At 38.5% G+C, this 27,355-nt stretch overlaps 2 protein-coding genes across 2 annotated transcripts in view; one reads left to right on the top strand and one right to left on the bottom strand.

Moving 5' to 3' along the window:
• The window catches only part of LOC115586709 (cadherin EGF LAG seven-pass G-type receptor 2-like), a gene marked incomplete at its 3' end in the record, with an annotated part of 196,024 nt that overhangs the window by 131,914 nt on the left and 36,755 nt on the right, over nt 1-27,355 (bottom strand). The window lies entirely within an intron of this gene.
• On the top strand, nt 212-21,710 carry LOC115592175 (cadherin EGF LAG seven-pass G-type receptor 2-like). The gene is made up of 24 exons (XM_030434719.1): nt 212-245; nt 3,060-3,636; nt 4,978-5,006; nt 5,772-5,880; nt 6,894-6,962; nt 7,420-7,583; nt 7,851-7,898; nt 7,978-8,067; nt 9,430-9,516; nt 9,915-10,022; nt 10,126-10,239; nt 10,937-11,030; nt 11,132-11,250; nt 11,745-11,918; nt 12,003-12,131; nt 12,274-12,429; nt 16,553-16,733; nt 17,336-17,478; nt 17,762-17,950; nt 19,848-19,945; nt 20,034-20,195; nt 20,559-20,738; nt 20,932-20,970; nt 21,662-21,710. Exons 2-23 carry the CDS (start codon nt 3,285-3,287, stop codon nt 20,963-20,965), a joined length of 2,829 nt encoding a protein of 942 aa, XP_030290579.1. The 5' UTR covers nt 212-245; nt 3,060-3,284; the 3' UTR covers nt 20,966-20,970; nt 21,662-21,710.

Here is a 27,355-nt window from a genome sequence, read left to right as displayed (position 1 = left end):
GTGCAGTAATCTCATTACAAATTATGTTTTTATATTTTTATTATCGTTTTTTAAATATTTTTCTTATTTTAGAAAATGAGAGGAAATGACTACAAGTTACTTCCGGCGGCCATCTTGGTTTGAAACTGTTCGCGGTCGGCAGCCGTTGAGAAATTCAAGGGATGCTCAAGGAGTAGCGGACGGTTGGTCTATTTTAGAGCTGGATACATGTTTTTTGGGGACCTGGAATTACTGTGAAGACAGCGGTAAGTGTTCTCAAGCGAGCTGCGGGGATTTGAGTTTGGTTTTTTTGTCTGTGAGAAAACCTGTGCATCATTGTGATGTTTACTGCTAGCTTAACTGTTAGCTTTGGAGTGGCTTACCTGCGCTCTTTTGCACGTCTGCACTGGCTCCCTGTGGCTTCGACATTTTACATGAAAATGAATAATATATAATTATATAGAGGAGTTATTACAATTATATGATATAATGTGATACACTTTAACAAACACAGGGGGACTTAATTTTTTATTATCTGCTGTAGCACTGTGACCCCATTCACAGAAAACCCCATTCAATACAAAAAAAAGATACATTTATTAGAAAAATGTTTACAATCATTGTTAAAACTCGATCACCATATTAAAATTGTGTTGGTGGCATCCCTCAAAATAAATCCAGACACCCCAAGGATAAAAGTAATAATCCAAAATTTGAGTTTCACATACCTCATTCCGCTATACCAAGGGATCTAATCGTTTATGTTGAAGGAGCCGTCTGGAGAACCATCTGCCTCTTAATAACAATAAAACAGACCGCAGCAACATAAAGAGTGTACATGATTACATTACATGGTTCAAAAGCAAACTTACTTGGAGAACCACAAATAATCCAGACAAAGGAGAGACTTAGCAGCACAGACGCAGTGCCAACCCAGCGGAGACAAAGGAGAAGGTGATGGAGATGCGCACAGGTGGAGCTTACAGGGCTCACAGTCTCCTCCCTTTTATACCTTGTTACCCTCACCAAGACTGGCCACTAGATGGCAGTACAAGGTCATTGGGCAATAACAGACATCTGGCTCAGACAGAACACAGAGCGAGGCTGAGATGACAGCCTAAAACAATTTACTGTTATTCACATGTTATTTTGAAAGCACTCAGGTCCAGTTTAATGTGCAGCTGTGCAGAGTAGCTGTGCTAATCATTTAAAGAGGCTATGATTTCAGTTTGAGGCAATAGTAAAACCGAAAATGAAATAACTGTTCTGGGGTACAGCTATGCAGTGTTCTTGTTTGTCTTAGTCAGTGTTGGGAAGATTACTTTGGAAATGTAGTTGGTTACAATTACAAGTTACCCTGTTGAAAATGTAATAGTAGTGTAACTATTTCAATTACTTTCTCAAAGTAATGTAACTAATTACATTTGATTACATTTTGATTACTTTTCTTAATTTTGAATGAAATCTCTCAACTGCTAACCATTTTCACATTTTAAGACCTATAGTGTGATAAACCTTTCAGTTCAAAGGTTGAACCATATATTATGAGTCTGACCTTAGGCCTGTACTGCGAAGGAGGCTCAGTTCCTCACTAACTGGAGCGACAACGGGCTGATTTCAGCCAAGAGGAGCAGGTTGTTTTAATGGAGAGAGTATGAGCGATACAAAAAAGCCTGATCACAGCCTGAAGCAACAGTGTTGCTGCAAATATGACAAGAGGAGGCTGATTTTAATTTCTGACAGCTCTACATTGAGCTGCTTTTAAATATGACGCTTTAGAGCAACAACAACTGTTGTTTTAAACTGTGTTTTTATTGTTTTCATATATTTCACTGATCGCAATTATAAAATGCCAGTGTGTGTTTTATTGAAAGTGAGGCTGGTGTGCGCATGAAAATAGGTTACAGTGGGTTTTTTAGGTGCTGTAGCTACAAGCAAATCTCATGTTGTCTCTGTACAAAGACCTTTTTAAATGTGAGAAAACAGAGTAGACCTACTCAAGATTTGCGTTTGGGCAACACATAACAGGCGAAACTATTCATTTATTCATGGCCACATTAAGTTAAATTATCTGTCCTGCTGCGAGCGCACAACTTCTTTCAGTGGTGACTGACTGTATATAAAAGTAAATAGGCTATAGCCTAATAAATGATCTCCTGACGTGAGTCGGATCAACAGTTGAGCAGCGTATCCCCTCAGCTGAACATCTGTAGGCCGAGACGCGGAGAGAAAGTAAACAGCAGCGGATCAGCACGAACTCTCCCTCCGTACAAATGCTCCGCTCTGATCCAGCTCCACTGGACTTTCAAAGTAAAGGTGACGCCAGCTGTAAATGAGTTAAATCGTGAAACAGCGGCGCTTTTATAGCCGCTGAAAGTCTGAACAGAACCTGGTCGGGACCAGGTTATGAGCTAACCATAAGTTACCATGGTGATCTAGCCGGGTTAAAAGAGAGCCACCTTTGTAATACAGGGATACGATTTTTCATATGGAACTTAAGTTGTAATCATTGAAATTTCCAAAAGCAACTGTAATTTAATTACATATTTTCTCCCAGTAATGTAACGGATTACAATTACGTAAATTTTGTAATTAAATTACGTAACGTCGTTACATGTAATTCGTTACTCCCCAACACTGGTCTTAGTTGACCAGGTGAAGGTACATTTAAGCAAATCTTTCTGCTGAGAGATCTTTATCTAATACAGTCTGACTTGTTTACCTGAAATAAACTCCTCTCTACAGGCAAGTATGATATTGGGCAGACATCTGAAGTCCAAATATCTGTAGTAAGCTCAGGGCTGGAACTCCGTTTAACTTCTCAGCTAACTTGGTTGACACTCTGTTGTGTAGTTCAGGTAGCACTGTCTCTAATAAGTATCTCCTGGATGCTGGCTGCAAACTGTGGAATCAGCCCCATTCCTACCTGTGTGTGTGTGTGTGTGTGTGTGTGTGTGTGTGTGTGTGTGTGTGTGTGTGTGTGTGTGTGTGTGTGTGTGTGTGTGTGATGTGAAATGCTACTGTATTTTCTGGATTTGCAATAAAATATAATCTAGTTTTTTTGTTTGTCTTTAACATAGATGAAGATCTTCCCCTGGAGAGTTTCCGGCCTTTTGATTGGAGGAATTGGTGTTTGCTGTGAGTCATGGGGTTCAGCAGGATGATGTCACACTGTGAGTGTCTGATATTCAGCCTAAATTCTCTGCTTGCTTTCTCTATCTGTACTCTCATTGTGTATTGTTGTGAGCTGACCCTCACTGTGGATCCAAACACTGATACCCTCTCATATATTACTTAACCTTAAGATGCTCAACTACTGCATGTTTGATCCTGTTCATGTGAGACTGCAGTCACAGGTCAGTTCTGTGAGTTTACGTCTCCCCAACACTGGTATTCGTGCTACCTTCTATACCCCACAGCAATTTCCTGCTATATTCCAGCTCCTTCTGATGTTTAACACATCTTTAAATAGCATAAGTCTTCTATTCATTGATACAGAAGATGACTCACTTTTTCAAGATGCATCAACATTTTATGCAAGCCTGTTCTGGTTCACATCAGCCAGACTGTTTTCAGTAGAGAGGAAGAAGGCGAGTACTGCAACCATCCAGCAGAGGCCAGCCATCTGCACACAGATCAAGATGGGAAGCAGTTTAAGTAAGTAGTACGTACAGTGTTTTTTAAAGACAGTATCAGCATGAATAGGATAAAAACACAGAAAATAATAACTAGAGCAAATATATGATCATCTCAAAATGTAAAAACTAATACAGTAATCATCACAGATTACAACATGCCGTCATAGATATCATATCAAAAATTACACCTTAAAGTTGTACTTCTCTCAAGGCAGTTTGTATTAATGATAGTGAGAATTAAAAAGCAGGAAAAGACACCTTTATGCCCCTTATGGGATCACTTGGTTTGGGCTAAGAGGGAGGTTTTGTTTCTTAGGGATATTGAAACAGCTGTGGCTCAGTTCTTCAGTGGTTCATGCCATCTCAAAAACTGGGGTATTCAGCTCTGAAGCTATATTTGGTGAGATTTGTGGCACTCAAATAAAATACTATGAATTTCTTATTTGTTCAAGTAAAGAAATACTGCTATTAATCTGATAACTGAAAACATTCTGCAACGACAATATAGATAGAATTACTTTAATGATCCCAGACTGGGAAATTATTTTGTTACAGCAGTAGTGGGTCAGCAAATAAAACACTTCGTACATAACATAAATAGAATCCAATATATAGATAGTGTATATATACAGTGCACAGTGTGCTATAAACAATAAACATTAATAATATATACAACAAAACAAAATATGCAAAATATACTATAACAATAATAATATATACAACAGAACAGTAGAGAGACCAGAGTTCTCTGTCAGGCAGAGGTGAGAGAGTTATTATATAAAGTGATGGATTGTGGCAGGAAAGATTTCCTGTATCAATTGCTACGACAGCGAAGCTGAAGCAGTCTTCCGGAGAAGGTGCTCCGCTGTCTGACCAGTGTGAGTTGGAGAGGGTGGAGAGGATTATCCATGATGGATAACAGTTTTTTCAGTGTCCTCCTCTCCACCACAGCCTCCAGAGTGTCCTGTTTGCAGCCAATCACAGAGCCAGCCTTCCTGATCAGTTTGTTGAGTCTGTTGGTGTCGCTGGCTCCGATGCTGATATACATACATACATGTTGTGACGTGTTTCAGCTTGTGGCTTTTATCAGCTCATCAAAAAAAAACTCACAAACAACATTAAGATAAGAGAGGCTACTTCATCCTGATTCACAGATCAAAGAGATTTCAGCAGAAACAGAGGGTAGAGCTCGATTGGCTGTACGTTAGAGAAGAGGAAAAATTGTTAAGACTGAAAAAAATCGACACACATCTTTTTACTCTTTTTTTAAACGATAGAGACGGTAACATTAAAACAATTAGGGTGTTTAAAGTTTAGAAGAAAGCTTATTTTTCATGTTGTCCTGCCTCTGTGCTTTTAGGTTGTCCATCTGTCCATGTGCACAAAGAAGTAAGTGATTAGCTTTTCATATAATTATGATTAAATTCTTTAGACAAATGTCCAATGGGATAAAATGATGAAGTTGTGACATTTTATATCCATAAGGTCAAAGGTCAACCGTGTTCTGGTATTTCTAATTTATTCAAATGTTTAAAAAAGAGAAAAAAAACACTTTTTGAAATCTGAGACGTACTTTTTTTTTTGCTTCATTTGTCAATAATTTTTGGAGAAACCAGTTTTCTATCCATCCTTCATTTATAAATGTACTGTACTATAGGTGAAGGGAGCAACATGCCTTGTTTAGGACTTGGACTTCAATACTTGAGACTTTGCCAGAAACTAATCATGCTTAATTGTAATACCACCATGTTTGCCTTTGAATCAACAATAAACATTTTACAATACTCCACAAAGATATGACAATCTATAAAAGGGAAAGACAATAAATAAATAAAAAAATCACATGAAAAGGACAAACAAGGTCAAAATTATTTTTCAAACTCTCAAATGTTTAGATGTTTGCCTTCAGCAGCAGGTGTCGAGCTTTATTGATGGATTGATTCAGCCTGAACTTCTCCTGTGAGATGAAAACATGTTTTAGGGGAAATTAATCTCGGAGTTGCTTTTTGGAACCGTCTGCTGAAAGTGAAACCTGTAATATTTTACAACCTCCCATAAAACAGTGTTGCTTGGAAGGAGGGAGAGCTGAACTACAGTCGCTTAATGTTTGATAACACCTGTAACTCAGGTGATCAGTTCATTGTCAGGTTTCAGGCTTGTGGAAAACACAGCGGAGCAGAAATGGACTCAGGCAATTTGGTTCGGCCTTGTCTCCTTCTCTTCATCTCTATGTGTGTGATTGTCGTCACTGGAAATCCTTTATGTGAGTAGAACCAGAATGGATGGAGTTTGGAAATCGAGAAAAAAAGTGGTAGAGATTTGATTTAAATCTGTTAGAAAAAAATGAGGCCGACTGTTTTCTGACGCTCGATTTATTACTATTAATTTTTCATGTCCAAATCTGTTTTTTCAATCCGTCCAAAAATCAACAAGTCATACTTAATATTCATCATGACATATTGACATTTGGTGAATGTCTGGTGAGGTTATTTATGGAAGCTTAGTATTGAAGTTAAATGAAGTTATGACGTTGTTGGACCCTGCAGCAGGTATCAGGCTGTGCCATCGTAAATCTAGTTGTAGTCTTTGGTGCACTTCTCAGGGGCTCGACCCAGCCCTTTTACTGTGTACACTAAACAATGTGTGGTTGTCAGTTTGATTACACTTTATGGTGTTTCAAAGTCCAGTATCAGGTTCTGCACGGATGTAAGAAAGAAAAATGACAGTACATAGTCACCAAAGATTATACATTAACACTGATTATGACCAGAGACATTAGAATTAATTTTGCCTTTGTTAAAAGAAAAGAAAAGTAAACAAAAATGTATTGTAATTTACTTTGAATGGTCTGTTTGTTTCAGGGCTGTTCAACAAACATGTTGAACATGTAACATGTTTCACTGCTAAGTATCATTGTTGGCACTGCAGTGATCCTTTCTATTTCCTGCAGTCTAAAATGGCAACAACACTGGACAAAGAGTCACTTTATTCAAACATGTAGTCTGTAATATAAATGGATATGTTATTACCAGTTAATCTTCCTCATTGTGGATTTAGCACACAAGAAATTTGTTTTTTATCAGTGTGGCTTCAGGGATATCAGGATCAGTCTGTCATTAACACCCCTAAACAAATGATAGGCACATAAATCCAAAACATTATACATGCCCAGATAACTGATGTTGTTACGGAGGTTTTTATTGTGCAGGTATTTGAGTGAACCTACATTAATGTGTCTGTTCTGTATTAACGTGTATGTTTTTTCTGTTCCTAAAGATACTACAGTCATAAATTGTACTACGGATAGCTTAAAAGCATTTGGTCCAGTGGATGAAGGATATGAAGGTAAGATAGATATTACACTCGTTCTACATCATAGATTTTAAAATTAGATTAATGTCAAATAATCCAGCAAAAGGTGACTTTTTAGAAAATGAGTTGTCTGTTTCTTTGCAAGAGGCAGATATCTTCTAAATGATTATAATAAATCAAATGAGTTCAAATAAAATTACCACCTAATTATTTAATTTTTTAATCATGTATTATTTATTTTACCACGTTTGTGGTGATCCCTCTCAAACGTTTAAACAGATACCAATACTTTTTTAGATTGGTGGAAAAGTGTCATGATTTATGAGGTGATGCATCATTAATGAGCCACTACAGAATACATTATCTGCTCAAAGCTCATAAGTGTGCAGCATTCATATCAGTGAGATGCATCTTTTATTAAAAGTTCACTCAAGAAAATCTGTCAGAGAAGTAATTTAGTCCCTCTCACAATGCTCCCATCATGCTGCAGGGGATGTGGAGTTGGTTACTGGGATTGCAGCAGGAAGTGGTGTGAAGTTGGTGCCATACATGTTTGACAATCACCTGGAGTATCTGGAGCTGAGCTTCACGCTTGGAGACACCAGCGCGACTGTTCGCACCAAGAAGCCGCTGGACGCAGACACACTGACGGACGTGAGTTATGACAACACTGTCAGATAGATATTTAATTAATGTACTGATAAATTCCAACAGCAAATGTGTTCTACTGCCTGGATTGAATTTTCTCACATACTCATGTCGATATTAAAGGTCCCATATTATGCTCATTCAGGACTTGCTGCTACATTATGTGCAATATCTCATATATTTAACCTTCAGCACATCTTTACGTTGAGTTTTCTAGTGTGTTCTGTCAGGTGTCTCCACAGACCTCAAGTGCCCTGTGTTCCTGTCTTACAGAGTGGCAGCACTTTGTTTTACTCCATCATGTGTGATGGAGTAATTAAGGTGAGTGAAATGTAAAAGTCACAGTTTTCAATCAGCACTGCAAAACAAAATATTTTAAATGATGTGTTTGTTTTTGCAGTACAACAACAGTCGGGGACTGAAAATCAATGACATCAATGACAACAGCCCGATATTTGAAGAGAAGCTCTACAGTCAGAATGTCTCTGAGGTGAGTCACTGAAATCTGTGAGAAAGTGACTGTAGACCTCCTGCACAATACACCTGTATCTACTGTCAGGAACTGAGCAGAAATATAAATGCAACATTTAAATTTTTGATCCAATTTTGTCAAATCATTTCTTTCAAATGTTGTTGATATATTGGTTAAACTCTGTTAGTGACAGTCTAAGGCCCAGTCCACACATACAGGGGGATTTTCGGAAACAGGTTTCTTTAAGTAAACACATCTCATGGTCGATCACATACACTAAGTATGCTCTGGTCGGTTGCTTAGCTACAGAAGATACCATTAATGAGGATGTGATAACCTGGATGAATGAAACAACCTTTTTTCAAAAGGCTTTATACATGTGCATTGCGCCTAAACTGCATGAGGACAATGGTGCTCACACCAGATACTGATGATAACTAGTGGAGCAGAGGCTAATTTGTAGTGAAGTACTAGAAGAATTCTCTAGAAAATGTTTGTTTCATTGTTCTTTTGTTTTGTCTGTAATTGGCTGAGCTGATTAACGACTAGTGTTGCCAAAGTGTGACCATAACTACCAGTTAGAGAGGATACATGTTGTAACAAACACTGTGTTCAGACTAAGTGTTTACTTGTATGAACAACAGAACATGCATGTATATATCTTTGAATCTACATAATTGGTTCTGTTCTAAAACGGGAAGGCTGTTTTAACCAATCAAAATAGTTTAAAACCAGAAAGGGGAAGCGTGGCAAATACCAAAACAAAAACAACAATGGTGACTCGCAAGGGTGCATCGTTTGTTTGCTAGCAAGAGGAGCAGTCTCCTTCATTGCTCATCCAGGCGCCTCCGTTGTTGCATTAGGTTGAGCAGCTGGACATGACAGCCGAACACAGCAAGCCAATAAACAACAACTTTGTCACGTCCATTTTAGCCTATCAAGCGAACGTTTACTGTAGCTAGATAACAACCTCTAACCACCTTCTAACTGTCATTACTCTGTGTTTACATGTTGCGCATGCAATATTTACAAAGGCACGTGCTCAGCTCTGACGTAAACAATGGAAACAATCGCGGTTATCATATCCACACACAACTGCTGAAACCTGAATCGGCCGAAAACCTCACCCTGGACTCCGGTTTCAAACGACCACGGTTTCAGTGTTCCAAAAGCACGGTTGCATGTGGACAGAACAGAAAAACTGGAAACATAACTTCACGGTTGCAAAATTACCTGGGCTGGTGTGGACAAGCTCGTAGAGAAGATAAATGTTGTGACAAACACTGTGTTCAGACAAGTGTTTACTTGTATGAACAACAGAACATGCATGTGTGAATGTATGTATTTGTATCTGCATCAATAGTCCTTTTCTCGTTTCAGTCAGAACCTGCAGGATTCGAAGTTGTTCGAGTGACGGCGACGGACGCAGACATCACCGCAGAGAACAACGCAATCACATATTCCATTGTAATGAAATTTACCAATATTTATAGAAGCTTAGTGAGTCTTTCCACTTATACTAATACTACATCTAGTTACTGAAAGTACATGAGCTAAAGATTAAATGACGAGCCTTTTAATTAGGAGATATTTGTAGTAACATTCATGCTGCTTATCACTGCACTGAAACACAAGTGAATTTAAATACTATAAACCAAACCAACAAGAGAAGAGCAGCAGTTTGACATTTACATTAAAAACAAGAACGAACAGGATTTGAACACAGTCTGGAATAATGAAATATACTCCCTCCATCATGAATGAAAGAGTCACTCTTGCCACTCTGCTTCTACAAGTTTCATTATGAGTTAAAAGTGAAAAATAATGTTCATTATGAAAATGTGTTGTTCACTTTCTTCCATAAGGAACCAGCTTCAGAGGTCTTTGAGGTGACCAGCGCAGGAGCTGTTCGCTTGAAGAAACGTTTAAACTACAATTTAGTCCAACAGTACAACTTAATAGTGAAAGCCAGTGTGAGTAAAAGTATTTATACTGACAGAAATAACAAATACAGATTAACATGACTGACATGACTACCTGATTGATCTGCTTTGTCTATGTTGTTCTTCACTACAGGATCCCTTGGGGTTGAGTGACACAGCCACTGTGGTGATTAACGTAGAAGACTTTGACAACTTGAATCCATATTTCAGCCACAGCTTGTACCAGGCTTTTATTCCAGAGAATCAGGTGAGTCTTTAAACTAAATACTACAAGTGAAGAAGCGTCATGGACGAGAGGTGAAACATGAGAGTCCAGTTTTCTACGATATAACACCCAGAAATACCTTCAGCTTCAATACTACAATATTTCTCTCACAAGTCTTGACATGTCTTTGCTTCCACAATGTCAGAACACTTTTATTTAAAGCAACATTATGTAGAAATCCCCACGGTTTCTGGGTGCAACACCAGTATTGTGAACACAAACCCCAGGTCTGTAACAGTTTGTCAGTTTGCTAGCAGCAGGCCTGATAACCTTTTTCCTCCCAGCAGTCCAAAGCTCCTCTGCTATGGATTTAAACACCATCACATCCCTAATAGTCTGGCTAGCTATGCTGCTAACTGAGCTAACAGCTAACAAGCTAACCTTAGCAATAATCATGGATGCATCAGTGGAATACAGTTAGTAGCAATTGGCGTTACTCTGGGAAATATGACTTTAAACAGCTGGCCGAATCTTCCATATTGCACATTTTAAGCAAATCAGTCAAAGTTTTTGTGTTGTGGTGCATTTTGAAGGTTTTTGCGGCGTGTGTGAAATAGTTTTCTGTGTCTATACCATTGTGTTTTCTTTAATAATGACTGTGGAGTGTTAGATAGAAGTGTTGCCTTTGAGTATGAGGACAGAATTTGAACATTAACCACTTGTGCGTTACATATTTTAGGGTGGACCTTTCCCGACCATTGAGCCAGAGGCAATAAAAGCTCAGGACGGAGACACGGGGATCAACGTGGCTCTGATTTATAGCATCAGTGAAGGTAAATACAACAGGAAAATAAAGCTACGAATTCAGCTCAGACAGGCAAAACACTAAAATATGTGAAATACTCTGTATTTAACCTCGTCTTTGTTTGTCTAGTGTCTCCAGCAGAATATCAGAGTAACTTCCAGATTGACTCTAGCAGTGGAGTTTTGTCTGTGCAGACTCCAATAGACAGAGAAGAGATGAACAGCAGTGTGATCTCTGTCAACATCAAGGTAACAACAATATTAGTTAACAACATCCTAATATTTGAACAAAAGTGTGAAACAAGTGACATGTGAGGCTCATAGCACAATCAGGCAGAGGCTCATGTATTTGTAGGAAAAGTAAAGTTTATGTGTTTTAAAAAGTGAAAATATAAACATTGACATGAAATATTGTTTAAATATTTCTGAGTTATATTTGAAAATATGTTAATGTAGGCAGTCGATGTTCTTCTCCTCTGTGTCTGGGCCCCCTGTTTGTTTGGCATGTGCCTTAAATGCCTCTGCCTAGTTCCTATATTAGTTGCTAGCTAGAATGATTATTGGCTCAAAAACAAAAGAATAATTAAAGGTAAAGTTTCCAAAAATTCAGTCATCATCTCCTCCATCCATGCTGATAGAAAGTCAAGTGTAGTTTCGTAGTCCAAAGTGTTTCTGGAGCTTCACAGTAAAACAGCATTACATGTTTATCCCTTTAATGATTATCTGTTATATTCTGTCTGCAGGCGGCTCAGACAGACGACAGCTTGAAGACGGCTAACGCTGTGGTGTCTGTCACCATCGAGGATGTGAATGATAACGCTCCAAAGTTTGACCGGTCCAACTACTCTGTTTCACTTCTGGAGAATTCTCCTGTTGACACTGTCGTGTTCAGAGCCATCGTCACCGACCTGGACCAGGTAAATATTTTACTGAAAACCACACTTGGATATTGATTGATAGTAATTATTCAATAACCTATTCTCATGATCCTGTTTCTCCAGGGAGGATTTGTGGGAACATTGCGGATCCTTCCAGAATCAGCTCCCTTCTCTATCGGTTCTGACGGGACGGTCAGAGTGAAGGACTCCACAGTTCTGGACAGAGAGACGACTACAAGCTTCACTTTTCAGGTGATCCAGATTTCCCATTGAACATAAAGGCTGAACTTTCTGGTTGTTGCAGGACTATTGCAACAACTACTGCTGCAGGACATTGTTGTATCTGAGCATGTTTACATTTAAAGTTAGATGCTGTTCTTTTGTTGATTAAAAGATTGAAGCAGCAGAGACGAATCCACCAAACAATGTTGCAACAGCAGAAGTCAATGTGACTCTTCTGGATGAGAACGACAACAGTCCTGTTTTCACCAGTAACAAGTACGAGGGAAAGGTGTTTGCAAATCAAACTGAGGGAATGTTGCTGGTCCAGGTGAGTGATTAATATTCATTATACTACTCTACCCTTCCCCTCTATCCCAACAACCATCATGAAACCCTACACCGAGCATGAGCGTAACAGGTGGGGTGGAGTTCCTCAGGGTTCAGTTTGAGGTCCCTTTCTTTTGTCCCTGCAATAAATAAAGATGGAGTTACAGCTACATCCTTGTATGCTGATTACTCAGTCGTATAACTACTCCTAATTTTTACAACTCTGCGAACTTAATGAATCACTTCATTATATGACACTTAAAGGTCCCATATTATGGTCATTTCTGCATCTTAACATGGTTCCTTGAAGTCTAAATGGAATGTTAGTAACATGCTTTGGTCGAAAAAAGCTGAAGGATTGAGCACAGCAGGGTTCTTGAAACACCAGTTTCACAGCCCTGCTCCAGGTGGCCTGTTTCAGTGCCTTTCCCTTTAAATGCTAATGAGCTGCTGCGCGCCGCCCACGGTACCGTCCATCTCTTCCTGTCTGCGGAAGACGTGAGGACGGCATCATGTGACCATGGCAACGGCGGAGCTCAGGAAGTAATGGCCGCTGGACAACAGACTGCGGTCCGACCCAGAACAAAAGGCTCCAGAAGAAAGTAAGCAGCCAATAATTAACATTGATGTTTCTCAGTGGTTAGTAGTTAATTTGTTACCTCGACATTACTTTTATGTTACTGCAGACTAAGTAAAGTTTTACGAGCTTACTGGCCGTCTGCCCCGCGTTGTTTCAAATAACAGCCCCCTTCTCCTGCCTCAAGTGTTTACATCATAAAGCTTAGCCAAACCTCGGCTGGTGTTTACTGCTGTCCAGTTGTTGTAACGCGGATGCAATTTAGCAACAGCCGTTACAAGACAAAAGCATAACCCCATATTATTATTTACCTTTATGTAGCCAGGTAAGTTGATTGAGAACCTGTTCTTATTTGCAGTGACGACCTGTAATTAGCTACTGCCAGTAATTTTCAACTGTAGTTTTCAGTAAGCCAGTTGCCCCCCATCACCTCTCTACCAGTAGAATTGTTTTTTAACCAGTTACAACGGTTTATAAACTTTAGATATATCACCAAAGAAACAAAGCGACGTGATTAGCGATTATAGTTTACAATGAATAATAAAAATTCTGCATAAAAGCAGGTGTTCCTGTGGCAATTGTGAACAAATGTCTACATAACCTGAGAATATCTGCTGTATGGAAATACCACAATGAAGTGTGAACACTGGGCAAACATGGTTGTTATTTTGCAGTCTATCTTTTCTGTAATCTATTGTCACTCACTTACCTTTCATAATTTCTAGGTTACACGAAGACTACAGCAGCTTCCTGAGCCACCATCATGCATGGTGGACCCTCCTGGCCTGTAACCTGTCTGCCTGAATGTGTCTGTACTGCAGAATGCACTTTACATTTATCGGACAGACTATGGACCTTTACGTCTGAGGGGAATAGTGCAGTAAGCTTTTAGTCACATAAATACTATTAATTTATCGCAAAAGTGTTATGATGAAAAGTACATAACTGATTCCTCTATCTTACATTGCTTATAGTTTATCTTTTACTTATTACCATGAAAATTACATAGCAATCAATGAAAACACAGAACAGTTAGGAAAAATGTTTTATTGTAAGAAACATTTTTAAACGTGTTGACATGAATGAAATAATAACAAGAAGAAGAAAATAAATATCTGAAGTGAAACAGTTTAACTTTATATATTAACTTCAATATCAATAAGAAAATAATAACAAATAAAGTATCTAGTTGCCATGGGTGTAAACATTCAGTGCTGACTTTATATTGAATTGTGTTCAGCCTATATAGCCTACAGAAGCTTTGTAAGCTGGTGCTGGGGCTCTCAGGGGCGGAGAGTGAGAGTTGTGCTGCCTGTCTGCATGGTCTGAGAGATCTTCAGGGATTATGAGTTTCAGCACCTCGTTCACATGTGGGTCAGGGTCCTGGAGAACCTTCTCGAGATCAGGTCCAACAGTGCATCACCGCAGTCTGCAGTGCAATAAACAAAAATGTATGTTTACAGGAAAATTGCAGTAGAACCAAAAAAGCCTTGTGCTGTACTGTTGTAAAGTTTCTCTTATTACTTAATTACTTAGTGCTTGTGTTTGTTTTCAACCTTTTGTGTGATGCCTGTGTGTCCATGTTTATTTTAATTTGAGAAGTTCAAATAAAAGATTGTAAAACTTACAGAATGTCATGCCTGTCTTCACGGGTTTGGCTCTGCACTCTCCCTTCCTGGACTTTGGAAAGCTCAGTTTGAAAAGAGGATCTCCTGATGATGTGGTGGCTTGTCCTCTATCAGCCTTCTCACTGTAATGCAGTGCAGCCAGGTAGAGTCTTGAACAGTAAAAAGACAATAAAACATAAAACAATTGCAAGAAATGGGCAAATGTTCTCAAGTGATCACAGTTAGGAGTAACACATGACAGCACTGTTACAGTATAATTCAAGCACTAAAGGCTGCATCGCGTTACGTTACTCTAACCTGACCTCTTTATTTCTGTAACGAGTGATCTAACATTTCCAAACCAGTGATCAGATTAAAGTGATTTATTCAAGTCACTGTGCATTACAATTATTTTTATCATTTTCCTCAGTAAAAATATATATTCTTGCTTTCTTCTTGCGTGTTGGTAGTGATGTCACGTACGTCTCAAGTCACGTTTTTACCATGAGGATAACTCACGTGTAACACCACGCAGCAACACAAAAATGGAGGGAGGAGAGAGATGCGCGTTTTCTAGCTGGAAATATGGTCATTATTTTGAGTTATTAAAAACAAAAAGTCACGATTACTTGGTCAAGGGCCCGGTCCAGCCTGCTATGTAGCATTCAGCAGTACACTGGTTTTGCCCTGGCCTATGCCAACATATTCCAACTTAGCAAACGTTTTCAAATGCATTATTTCACAAAATCCTGAAAACTTAGACCCGGCGGAGGGTGTGTGTATGTACCGCTTGACCGACCGGGTCTCTGGGTCTGCGTGTGGAGACCGTGTTGATCGCGAACTAGCTCGCGGTTAGCATTAGCCTGGAAGCTCGCGGTTAGCATTAGCTGGTACTATGTGACACTGCTTGGTTAGTTCGTGTAAAATTGCTAAATAAACACAGCTAAACACTTGCACATGCAGACATTTACCTAGGACGCGCATTACATAATGTGCAAGATCAGAAATGTAATACACAGAGTGATTCTGCTGTAGCACTAACTTGTGTGGTCAGAGAAGCTAACGTTAGCGGTTAGCCGCTAACCATACCTTGTTCTCATTGGTAAAACACACAGTACATCACGCACGAGTTCAGCCTTATCTACAGGAACACACAGCACATTATTTGTATACTTACATGTCCTTGGTCTGCAAGTATTCCTTTGAGTAGAAGTTAGCCGACTACTCCTGCCTTGTACTGGCCCAAGTTGGTGAAACAGTCAGCGTCAAAGTGGTTCACACACACCAACAGTTTTTTGCCAACTTCAGCTGGGACATTGGCCTCAAAAATAAATTCAGTCCATGCAGCTCTTTTGTCCTCTGCAGCTGGGAGACGATGGAGTGTTTTGTGCTGGTCCTTGCAACCAACAACAGCGCACTTCTCCTTGAGCTTGGACATGGTGATTTCAATAGCGTAATGGCGGATCTCCCAGACGGTAGCTGTACCTGGTGGGTGGAGACACCGTGCGGTGAAGGGAGGGGCAGTGGGGTAGCCATATGCAAATGAGTGGCCGTCGACGTCGACAGCCGCAGCAAATTTGACTGGTGTATCTGGAAACTGCAGGCAGGACCCCTTTAGAAATCTGTATCTCACTCAAAAAAGCACGGATAGTCTTTTTTCAAAGTTTCTAGGTGTGTGGCAGCACCATAGACCCACAATAACACCCCAAATCCCAGAAAAAGTCAGTTTTTCATAATATGGGACCTTTAACATATTTCACTGATCAGTTTTCCAGATGTCTGCTGATTCATCCTTTATTGTAATGTTGTTATAGTTGGGATGTTTTTGTTTTTTCTTGTCAACTTTAACATGTAACGTTTACAGCTTGTTGCCGTGTCATTTTCATTTTAAGTTGTTAAAAACGCTGTTAGAATGATAATTTGTATAATTTCACACAAAGGTTGAGGCAAAAGATGTTGACGATGGCGCAAATGGACAGATCACGTACTCAATCGACTTTGGGAACACTGACGGCTACTTCTCCATCGAGGACAAAACTGGAACGATCACACTGGCTAAAGTAGTTCCACTGGATGAAAACAGGATTTTGGAGTTCCCTCTCAACATAACAGCCAGAGATGGTAGGTCAGAACAGTATTTCTCATAGTATTCAAAACTACCAAAAGTAGCACTGAATCACATGATTATTTATCATGTGAATGGCTCAGAGTGATAATTCAGTGCCTGTAGATAACACAAGCTCAGGGTACTTTGTTAACCTGCTCTCTGTGGGCTGACATTTCAGTCAGAAGAGACGTGTTGAGCACTTTACCTTTGGCACTATTGAATTCTTTGTGGTCATAAAGTTGTTATCACACCCATCTAACTATCAGCTCCAACTGTCCATTACTGATGTCTTCTTTCAAACATGCTTTTTGAGGTTTCTATTTCCTAGCTTAAACACTGGTCCATAAAGAGCCCAGAGCTTTTATCTTAAATATTAAATGACTTAAATATTTAGATTGTAGACGAGCTTGGATGAGATGTTGTACAGTCTGGTTCATCTGAAGCATACTGAGGTCTTGGTTTAGTGTGAAACACCCTGAAAAAGTTACCAGATTTTAAGAATTTGAGACTCATCCTAAACACATTCAGCCACCTCCACAGACAGACGTTAGAAAAAAGAATTATAATGCTCAATATTAAGATTAATTACAATATTTTTTCTCCATGTCTCCTCTAGGTGGCACCATATCCCGTTCTACCACAGCACAGGTGATCATACGTGCTCTTCCCACGAACGAGCCTCCACAGTTTTCCAAACCGCTTTACGAGGCCTCCATCTTCAGCAACGCTCCGTATAAAACACCCGTCGTCACTGTCGAGGTAAAAACACGCCCAGCTGCTGTCAACTCACATCTGTTGGAAAACATCCTCCTCGTTTTCAGAAACACAAACTGTAATCTGAGCAGTTTGAACTGAGTTGTGAGCGACGTGGTTAATGTGTCACTGAGCGTGTTATCTGATCTATTTAACTTTGAGTTGATCAGTCTTGAGAAAAGACGATCCTGCACAACAAGTAGAGGACAAGGCATCTTTTGACACAATGACCAAAACTCATTTATTAATACCTCTAATGTTTGTAATTCTTAATCCACCACCTTTTCAGGCTTCAGACCCCGATGTGGGTGACCAGGGTCGGCTGGTCTACAGTCTGGAAGACACTACTTATTTTGACGTGGATCCGTCCACTGGTCTGGTGTCTGTGGTGTCAGCAGTGGAGCTGGCTGGACAGAAGGTTGAGTTGAAGGTGCACGCCGACGACCTCCAAGGACTTCAGGCTACGACCACGGTGGAGGTGAGTGTAGAAAAATGTACAGACGTTTGTTAGAAAGGTAAGAAAAATAACTCAGCATCCAGTAGAGGCCACAAACAAGTCTGAGTCTACATAAATGTGTCGATAACTTTTGGTGAAGATGGATGAAGGACCTCATCTCTCTGCTGATTCATACGTCACAAATACTTAATTAAAAATATAAAGACGTTTCCGTTAAACCTACAAAACATTTCATCCTGTAAAAAATAGTTATGGTTAAGGTTCATTTATTTTCTATAAGATACCTGAGACTGATGTGTCACCATGTTTGTTACCGTCAGTCCAGCATTTACCACCAAGAAGTTATCTGCAGACTTTATTTTAGCCACAAAAGACATATATATCATTCTGAACATCGACACAGAAGCCAAAAGAGACAAGGAAAAAATTTTCTGGTGATCCAGTTTCAATTGTTTCTTTTTATCCATCTGTGAAAACAGTTGAAGTAAGTTTTGGTGGGGGAAAAAAAAGTTTTGTTATTGTAATACTAATTTTGACCACAAGAGGTCAAAGTGCACCACTGCTCTGTTTGCTTAATAAAACTAAAAGCTTTCATGTTTTCCTCCAGGTAAGTGTTAATCCAAACATGAACATGAACTGGCATTTCTGTTGTATTTATTCAAGTTTGTTTCTATTCTTTTTATATTCCTCCTCTTTGTCAACTCCCACCTCGAGCTGCTACTTTTTTAAAATTCAATTTCACCTACAGGAGATCAATAAGGATACATCTTAAACACCAGACTTGACATGTTAAAAAAAACTGAAATGTCAAAACTTTCAGATGAAACAAAAAGAACGATCTTGGCACCAATGAACACAGATGGAAACAAACGTTTTTTGAGTATTTAAAAAAAGAAAAACTTTTTTCTATTTGTGAAGTTTTAGCAGGTGAAGACTTTTTTTTGTCAGACCTCAAAGCTTAAAGCCTTCATGTTATTCTTTCAGGTAACATACATTCAAAAAAAAGAAAACAAAACAAAACAAACTACAAAATTTTAAAAAATTCCAGTTGTTGCCAGGATCACTTTATTTATTTCACATATTAAAAAAAAAGTGTTTGGCTAGGAAAAAAAAAAACAAGAAAATTAATCAGTTTCTATAGACAGTTTTTATAGATGGCGAAAAAAACAAAAAAATTATCCTAGCTCAACTTGTTCAATTTGTTATCTCTCTTTTGTCTTTTTTTAAATTATTTTTTAACCTGTTTTCACAGATGGAAGTTAAAATTGTATCATCATAATTTATTTCCTGTGTTGCCACTCAGAGCCTCCGTACATAAATGTACATTCAAGCAAAATACTCTTCTGTTTTTTAGAGCATTTTATCCTATTAAAAGTTGTGGAGATAAGTTGGGACAGAACATTATGCTAGTTTTTATTTAGTGTTATTTCTATTTTCTCTTGATTCTCCCCTTGAAGTGAAAAAGTAAAAAAAAAACTGAATCACCGTCGTCCTAATTTCTCAAACATAATAATATGGTGTTTATTGAGCTTTTAAAATTAGTTTCACAGTAAATAATAGTTTATTCATTAGAAATGGAAATAAAGATGGCCAACAATAAAATGGCGGCTCCTGCTTACAGCACATTTCATCCACTTGTCCTTTCTAAACGAGGCTCTCATGGTGCTGAAAGATCCTCCACTGCCATCTAAAACATTTCTGACTTCCTCTACTAAAAATCATTCTACAGGCCCAAAAAAAGCTCCAACACTGTGAGAATAACTGATTTATTTTAACAGTCTTACAGTTTCCTTTCCTGATATTTTGATGTCCTGTGATGGATTTTGATGGATTTTACATGTAATTCAATGAAGAACATTTCAATATAAATGTGAAATGATAAGATTCCTGCACTCACCACTCTCTGTTATCCCTCCAGGTGACGGTCAGGGGAAATGTGAGCAGCAGCGACGTGGTCGTCATCCGTCTCAACCAGCCGGCTAACACTGTGGAGAACAAGATCCCCGACATGGAGAGGTAGGACAAGTTCAGCTCAACATAAAGACTCTTTGGAGATGTTTTTGTTTCCAGTTTATTTCATTTGTAATTTGTTTATTCCTCTCAGCTGTTTAACTAACGCTCTTGGCTGGACCGTGGACGTCATCAAGGTATCCAACACAAACAGACAAGCCTCTGGGTCCAGGATGCGGAGGGCAGCCGCGTGGAATCGGGTCAGCTTCATCTGTTTGGATGGAGGGACGGTGGTGTCTGGTGAAGAAGTCACAACGTAAGAGTTTGATTTTTAATGACAACATTCAGCTTGAACCAGACAGATTTATGTATTAGTTAGCTTTCATTTACAGTCCTGCTTCTTCTTGTGTGATTTAACTATTTAAAGTGTAAATCTACGAAAAAAAATTTATTATTTATCCAAAGTGAACACTAAAGAGGACACCTCAAACTGTTACTGTCATGTACTGTTACTGTTTTCCATGTTAGTCATGTGACAGCTGTAATATAATAATTAACAGTATTCATATAGTAACTTTTCTAAACAGAGAAAACAAAGTGTTTGTACGGTGACATAAAATAAAATTCTGCACATGCAAGTTAAAAAGTTGGAGCTGACCTCTTCTGTCTGATCCATCAGGAAGCTGCAGAGCGATTCAGAAGCTGTGAGGGAGGAGCTAGTCAAAGTGTTTGGGGACAGTGTTCAATTTGAGGTTGAGTCAGAGCCTCAAGGCCCCGCCTCCATCCCGGCTGTGGCCATCGCTATGGGCGTCCTGGTGCCGCTGATCATTGGGGGATTGATTGTTTTCGTTCTCGTCAGGTGAGACTGAACACAATGTGACTCTGACTGGTTCTTCTTGTTAATGTCTTTACTTTTAGTGAATATTATTTCAACTCATCTAACACTCACATGCAAAAAGGCTCCAGGATAGAGTCAAGGAGTTGTTGTTACAGACCCGGACAATATCTTTTTAAAAATGTAAGTGACAGTTTGTTTGTCTGTTTTTTTCCAGGAGGGGGAGTATACGCAGACTTATTGGCCTCTGAAAGGGGTAAGAAACTCACAGCAGCGCAGGTAGTTAAGTGGTTAAGAGCACATGCCACATACGCAGCTGACCCTGGTTGGAATCCCAACTGGAGGACCTTTGCTGCATGTCACATCCCCCTATCTTTCCCATTTCCTTTCTATCCACTGTCAAATGAAGGTGTCTATACTTAAAAATAACTAAGAAACTTGCCTGTTTTAAAAGGAGCCCCTTCGTTATGTTACAGCAACAAGGCTTGTGTCTCCATACAGCTCATCTGCTGTGATCTGAACTGATTTGAAAAGACGTTACTCACACCCTTTATTAAGCTGAAGTCTTCACTGTAGCTGCTCAGCTGAAAGTTGAATTTGGTGCACGAGCTCACAGCAGACAAGCTGTATGAAGATGTGTTGTTTCTTTGTTTTTTTTCATTCTTTCTTTCTTTCTCAAATTTCTCGCCAGTGTTCTCGACATGAATTAAGGTTGAAAAGCAAATGCAAATATTTAACAATCCGTGATATATTTTGGTTTCAAAAATTGATACAGAAAGTAGTTTGATATTCAAGAGTGCTTCAAATTAATCAAAGTGTGGACACTAATGATGAACCTTAAACTGTTTTAACGAGAAGTTTAACCAGAATCTTTTTATCATTGTTAATTCAAAGTATGTAATATTTAAGTTAAAGTTTCTAACTTTACTGTGTGTTTAATCTCACAGATTCCAGAACAATGAGGAGAAGGAGAATTCTCTCGAAGTACTAAAGTGCCCTCCTGAGAGCCAAAATGCGCACTAAAGTGCCCTCCTGTCAGCCAAAAAAAGCATGCCAAAGTGCCTTCTTGGTTAGCAAAACACACTAAACTGCCCCCTTGGATGGTTAAAACATGATAAACTGCCCCCTTGGATGGTTAAAACATGATAAACTGCCCTCTTGGGATCCAAAACATGTGCTAAAGTGCCCTCTTGGGAGCCAAAAAGTGTGCTAAAGTGCCCTTTTTTCGCCCCCGCCCTTCAAAAAGTCTGCGCACGCCACTGGTACTGGCATCATAGAGAACTTTTGATCATGGCCTATAACACACTCGACATGTTGAAATGTCATCACAGCTCTTAATTAACGGCCTGTTTTAAAAGGAGCCCCTTCGCTATGTTTCAGCAACAAGGCTTGTGTCTCCATACAGCTCGTCTGCTGTGATCTGAATTGATTTCAAAAGACGTTACTTACATCCTTTATTTAGCTGAAATCGTCACTGAAGTTGAAGTGGGTGCACGAGTTCGACCACATCGAAGGTGTAAATAAGCTGTATGGAGACAGCGGATGCTTCTTTGGTTGTCTCTGCTGCTTCAGTTATTTAGCAGAATGCTGCAACTCTGTTTAACTGTGAAACTCTGAACTGTTCCTTTAAAGAGAGACAGATTCTCCTGTGTCCCCCTGAGGCTTCCATACGTCCAGACACCACAGCAGCTGGGTTGAGTTTTATCAATCAGCTGCTGTCGAGATAAGTTTTTAAATTTAAATTAAAACTTTTTTCTTGAGACATTTGTCATGAACAAACACTTAATTCTCGAAACGATCTGATTTATTTCAGGTGAAATGTTCCTGCGGTGCTGGAAACGACAGTCGAGTTTAATAATCGATCTATTGATTATTATTTAGATAATTTATTTATAAAATGGACGTTCTTCCAGGTTTATAGTTTAATATAAATCAAATGTCACGCACCTGCTTTTGTTTTCTTTGTCTCTTTTTCAAAAATGTAAATAATATTAAAGCAGCTTTGCAGTAACTTTTGTTTCCATGTACACAATCTGTAAAAATATTTATTTTCCATTAGAATTTGTTTGGAATTTTTCTTTTCTGATATTTGTAAATGTATGAAATAAAATCTGTGAGAAAAAAAGACTTTCTCCTGTTTCTGCATTTGTCAATAAAAATACTTCAGAATTCCTTTAATGTCCCGTAGACCGGGAAATTTGTGTGTTGCAACAGCAGAAATATTACAAGACAGAGAAATAGAAAAATAGACAAAAAGTATTTAAAAGTAAAGAGAAAAATAGAATAGAATCGACAGAAAAATAGAATAGAATCAGAACGTCAAAATGTTTAATATTTGGAGCAACAGGATATAAAACTCTTCTTACAAGATGTTAACTGAACACGAGCAATGAGATCGTCCTGAAATTAGATGGTTTGAATTTAAAATAATAAAAAGAACACACACAATAATACCAATATCCAGCCTCAGAACAAAATGAGCACCTTTCACAAACACTTTTGAGTTCAGGATTTTGGTGAATTTTAAAATGCAGGAAAAGTACAGAGGAAGGCTGCAGCCAACAACTGTCCACCAATTATTTTACTAATAATTAATCTCTGGGTGTTAATCCAGAGCTGCAAGAATCCTCCTGTGATTATTTTCAGATATTGACATTTGACTCATGAACAGTAGAAATTATCTTTTGTGTATCACAATTTTAATTTTAACTGAAAAAACTATTAAAACTTTATTAAAATGTATTTTAGTCTGAACCAAAGAAACGTGTTCTCACAACTGGAGAACAAGATTTGAACATGAGCACTACAGTACTACATTATATTATTGTATTTTATTCTTATTTAGTTATATCTATATTTGTGTCCACATGTTACTGTATGTTTTATAATGTGTGCAAAGCAAGCTGTTCAAACTGGTGGGATTAATGAAGTCATTTGAATCTGAATATAATGCTGTTCATCACATTTTACAATCATGATTATATTTTTGGATTAATTGTTCAATAGAGAAAAGTGGAAAAATTGTCTCTCCCAGTTTCCAAGGTGACGTCATCAAGCAGACATTCAGAAGACAGAGCGATTCTGACATTTAAAAAAAGAAGAGAAAACGTTTAATTTATGAATCTTTATTCAAAATGATGAATTGCTTCACGGAGGTGGTGCAGTAATCTCATTACAAATTATGTTTTTATATTTTAAATATCGTTTTTTTTTATATTTTTTTTATTTTAGAAAATGAGAGGAAATGACTACAAGTTACTTCCGGCGGCCATCTTGGTTTGAAACTGTTCGCGGTCGGCAGCCGTTGAGAAATTCAAGGGATGTTCAAGGTGTAGGGGACGGTTGGTCTATTTTAGAGCTGGATACATGTTTTTGGGGGACCTGGAAGTACTGTGAAGACAGCGGTAAGTGTTCTCAAGCGAGCTGCGGGGATTTGAGTTTGGTTTTTTTGTCTGTGAGAAAACCTGTGCATCATTGTGATGTTTACTGCTAGCTTAACTGTTAGCTTTGGAGTGGCTTACCTGCGCTCTTTTGCACGTCTGCACTGGCTCCCTGTGGCTTCGACATTTTACATGAAAATGAATAATATATAATTATATAGAGGAGTTATTACAATTATATGATATAATGTGATACACTTTAACAAACACAGGGGGACTTAATTTTTTATTATCTGCTGTAGCACTGTGACCCCATTCACAGAAAATACAAAAATAAAAGATACATTTATTAGAAAAATGTTTACAATCATTGTTAAAACTCGATCACCATATTAAAATTGTGTTGGTGGCATCCCTCAAAATAAATCCAGACACCCCAAGGATAAAAGTAATAATCCAAAATTTGAGTTTCACATACCTCATTCCGCTATACCAAGGGAGCTAATCGTTTATGTTGAAGGAGCCGTCTGGAGAACCATCTGCCTCTTAATAACAATAAAACAGACCGCAGCAACATAAAGAGGGTACATGATTACATTACATGGTTCAAAAGCAAACTTACTCGGAGAACCACAAATAATCCAAACAAAGGAGAGACTTGGCAGCACAGACGCAGTGCCAACCCAGCGGAGACAAAGGAGAAGGTGATGGAGATGCGCACAGGTGGAGCTTACAGGGCTCACAGTCGCCTCCCTTTTATACCTTGTTACCCTCACCAAGACTGGCCACTAGATGGCAGTACAAGGTCATTGGGCAATAACAGACATCTGGCTCAGACAGAACACAGAGCGAGGCTGAGGTGACAGCCTAAAACAATTTACTGTTATTCACATGTTATTTTGAAAGCACTCAGGTCCAGTTTAATGTGCAGCTGTGCAGAGTAGCTGTGCTAATCATTTAAAGAGGCTATGATTTCAGTTTGAGGCAATAGTAAAACCGAAAATGAAATAACTGTTCTGGGGTACAGCTGTGCAGTGTTCTTGTTTGTCTTAGTTCACCAGGTGAAGGTACATTTAAGCAAATCTTTCTGCTGAGAGATCTTTATCTAATACAGTCTGACTTGTTTACCTGAAATAAACTCCTCTCTACAGGCAAGTATGATATTGGGCAGACATCTGAAGTCCAAATATCTGTAGTAAGCTCAGGGCTGGAACTCCGTTTAACTTCTCAGCTAACTTGGTTGACACTCTGTTGTGTAGTTCAGGTAGCACTGTCTCTAATAAGTATCTCCTGGATGCTGGCTGCAAACTGTGGAATCAGCCCCATTCCTACCTGTGTGTGTGTGTGTGTGTGTGTGTGTGTGTGTGTGTGTGTGATGTGAAATGCTACTGTATTTCTGGATTTGCAATAAAATATAATCTAGTTTTTTTGTTTGTCTTTAACATACCTCTCACACAGTACTTAACCTTAAGATGCTCAACTACTGCATGTTTGATCCTGTTCATGTGAGACTGCAGTCACAGGTCAGTTCTGTGAGTTTACGTCTCCCCAACACTGGTATTCGTGCTACCTTCTATACCCCACAGCAATTTCCTGCTATATTCCAGCTCCTTCTGATGTTTAACACATCTTTAAATAGCATAAGTCTTCTATTCATTGATACAGAAGATGACTCACTTTTTCAAGATGCATCAACATTTTCTGCAAGCCTGTTCTGGTCCACATCAGCCAGACTGTTTTCAGTAGAGAGGAAGAAGGCGAGTACTGCAACCATCCAGCAGAGGCCAGCCATCTGCACACAGATCAAGATGGGAAGCAGTTTAAGTAAGTAGTACGTACAGTGTTTTTTAAAGACAGTATCAGCATGAATAGGATAAAAACACAGAAAATAATAACTAGAGCAAATATATGATCATCTCAAAATGTAAAAACTAATACAGTAATTGTCACAGATTACAACATGCCGTCATAGATATCATATCAAAAATTACACCTTAAAGTTGTACTTCTCTCAAAGCAGTTTGTATTAATGATAGTGAGAATTAAAAAGCAGGAAAAGACACCTTTATGCCCCTTATGGGATCACTTGGTTTGGGCTAAGAGGGAGGTTTTGTTTTTTAGGGATATTGAAACAGCTGTGGCTCAGTTCTTCAGTGGTTCATGCCATCTCAAAAACTGGGGTATTCAGCTCTGAAGCTATATTTGGTGAGATTTGTGGCACTCAAATAAAATACTATGAATTTCTTATTTGTTCAAGTAAAGAAATACTGCTATTAATCTGATAATTGAAAACATTCTGCAACGACAATATACATGCATACATGTTGTGACGTGTTTCAGCTTGTGGCTTTTATCAGGTCATCAAAAAAAAACTCACAAACAACATTAAGATAAGAGAGGCTACTTCATCCTGATTCACAGATCAAAGAGATTTCAGCAGAAACAGAGGGTAGAGCTCGATTGGCTGTACATTAGAGAAGAGGAAAAAATGTTAAGACTGAAAAAAATCGACACACATCTTTTTACACTTTTTTTAAATGATAGAGACGGTAACATTAAAACAATTAGGGTGTTTAAAGTTTAGAAGAAAGCTTATTTTTCATGTTGTCCTGCCTCTGTGCTTTTAGGTTGTCCATCTGTCCATGTGCACAAAGAAGTAAGTGATTAACTTTTCATATAATTATGATAAAATTCTTTAGACAAATGTCCAATGGGATAAAATGATGAAGTTGTGACATTTTATATCCATAAGGTCAAAGGTCAACCGTGTTCTGGTATTTCTAATTTATTCAAATGTTTAAAAAAGAGAAAAAAAAACACTTTTTGAAATCTGAGACGTACTTTTTTTTTTGCTTCATTTGTCAATAATTTTTGGAGAAACCAGTTTTCTATCCATCCTTCATTTATAAATGTACTGTACTATAGGTGAAGGGAGCAACATGCCTTGTTTAGGACTTGGACTTCAATACTTGAGACTTTGCCAGAAACTAATCATGCTTAATTGTAATACCACCATGTTTGCCTTTGAATCAACAATAAACATTTTACAATACTCCACAAAGATATGACAATCTATAAAAGGGAAAGACAATAAATACATAAAAAATCACATGAAAAGGACAAACAAAATTATTTTTCTAACTCTCAAATGTTTAGATGTTTGCCTTCAGCAGCAGGTGTCGAGCTTTATTGATGGATTGATTCAGCCTGAACTTCTCCTGTGAGATGAAAACATGTTTTAGGGGAAATTAATCTCGGAGT

Source organism: Sparus aurata, chromosome 1 (genome assembly GCF_900880675.1).
Source record: "Sparus aurata chromosome 1, fSpaAur1.1, whole genome shotgun sequence".
In the NCBI taxonomy this organism is placed as follows: Eukaryota; Metazoa; Chordata; class Actinopteri; order Spariformes; family Sparidae; genus Sparus; species Sparus aurata.
This window is presented reverse-complemented; position numbering and strand designations above follow the sequence as displayed.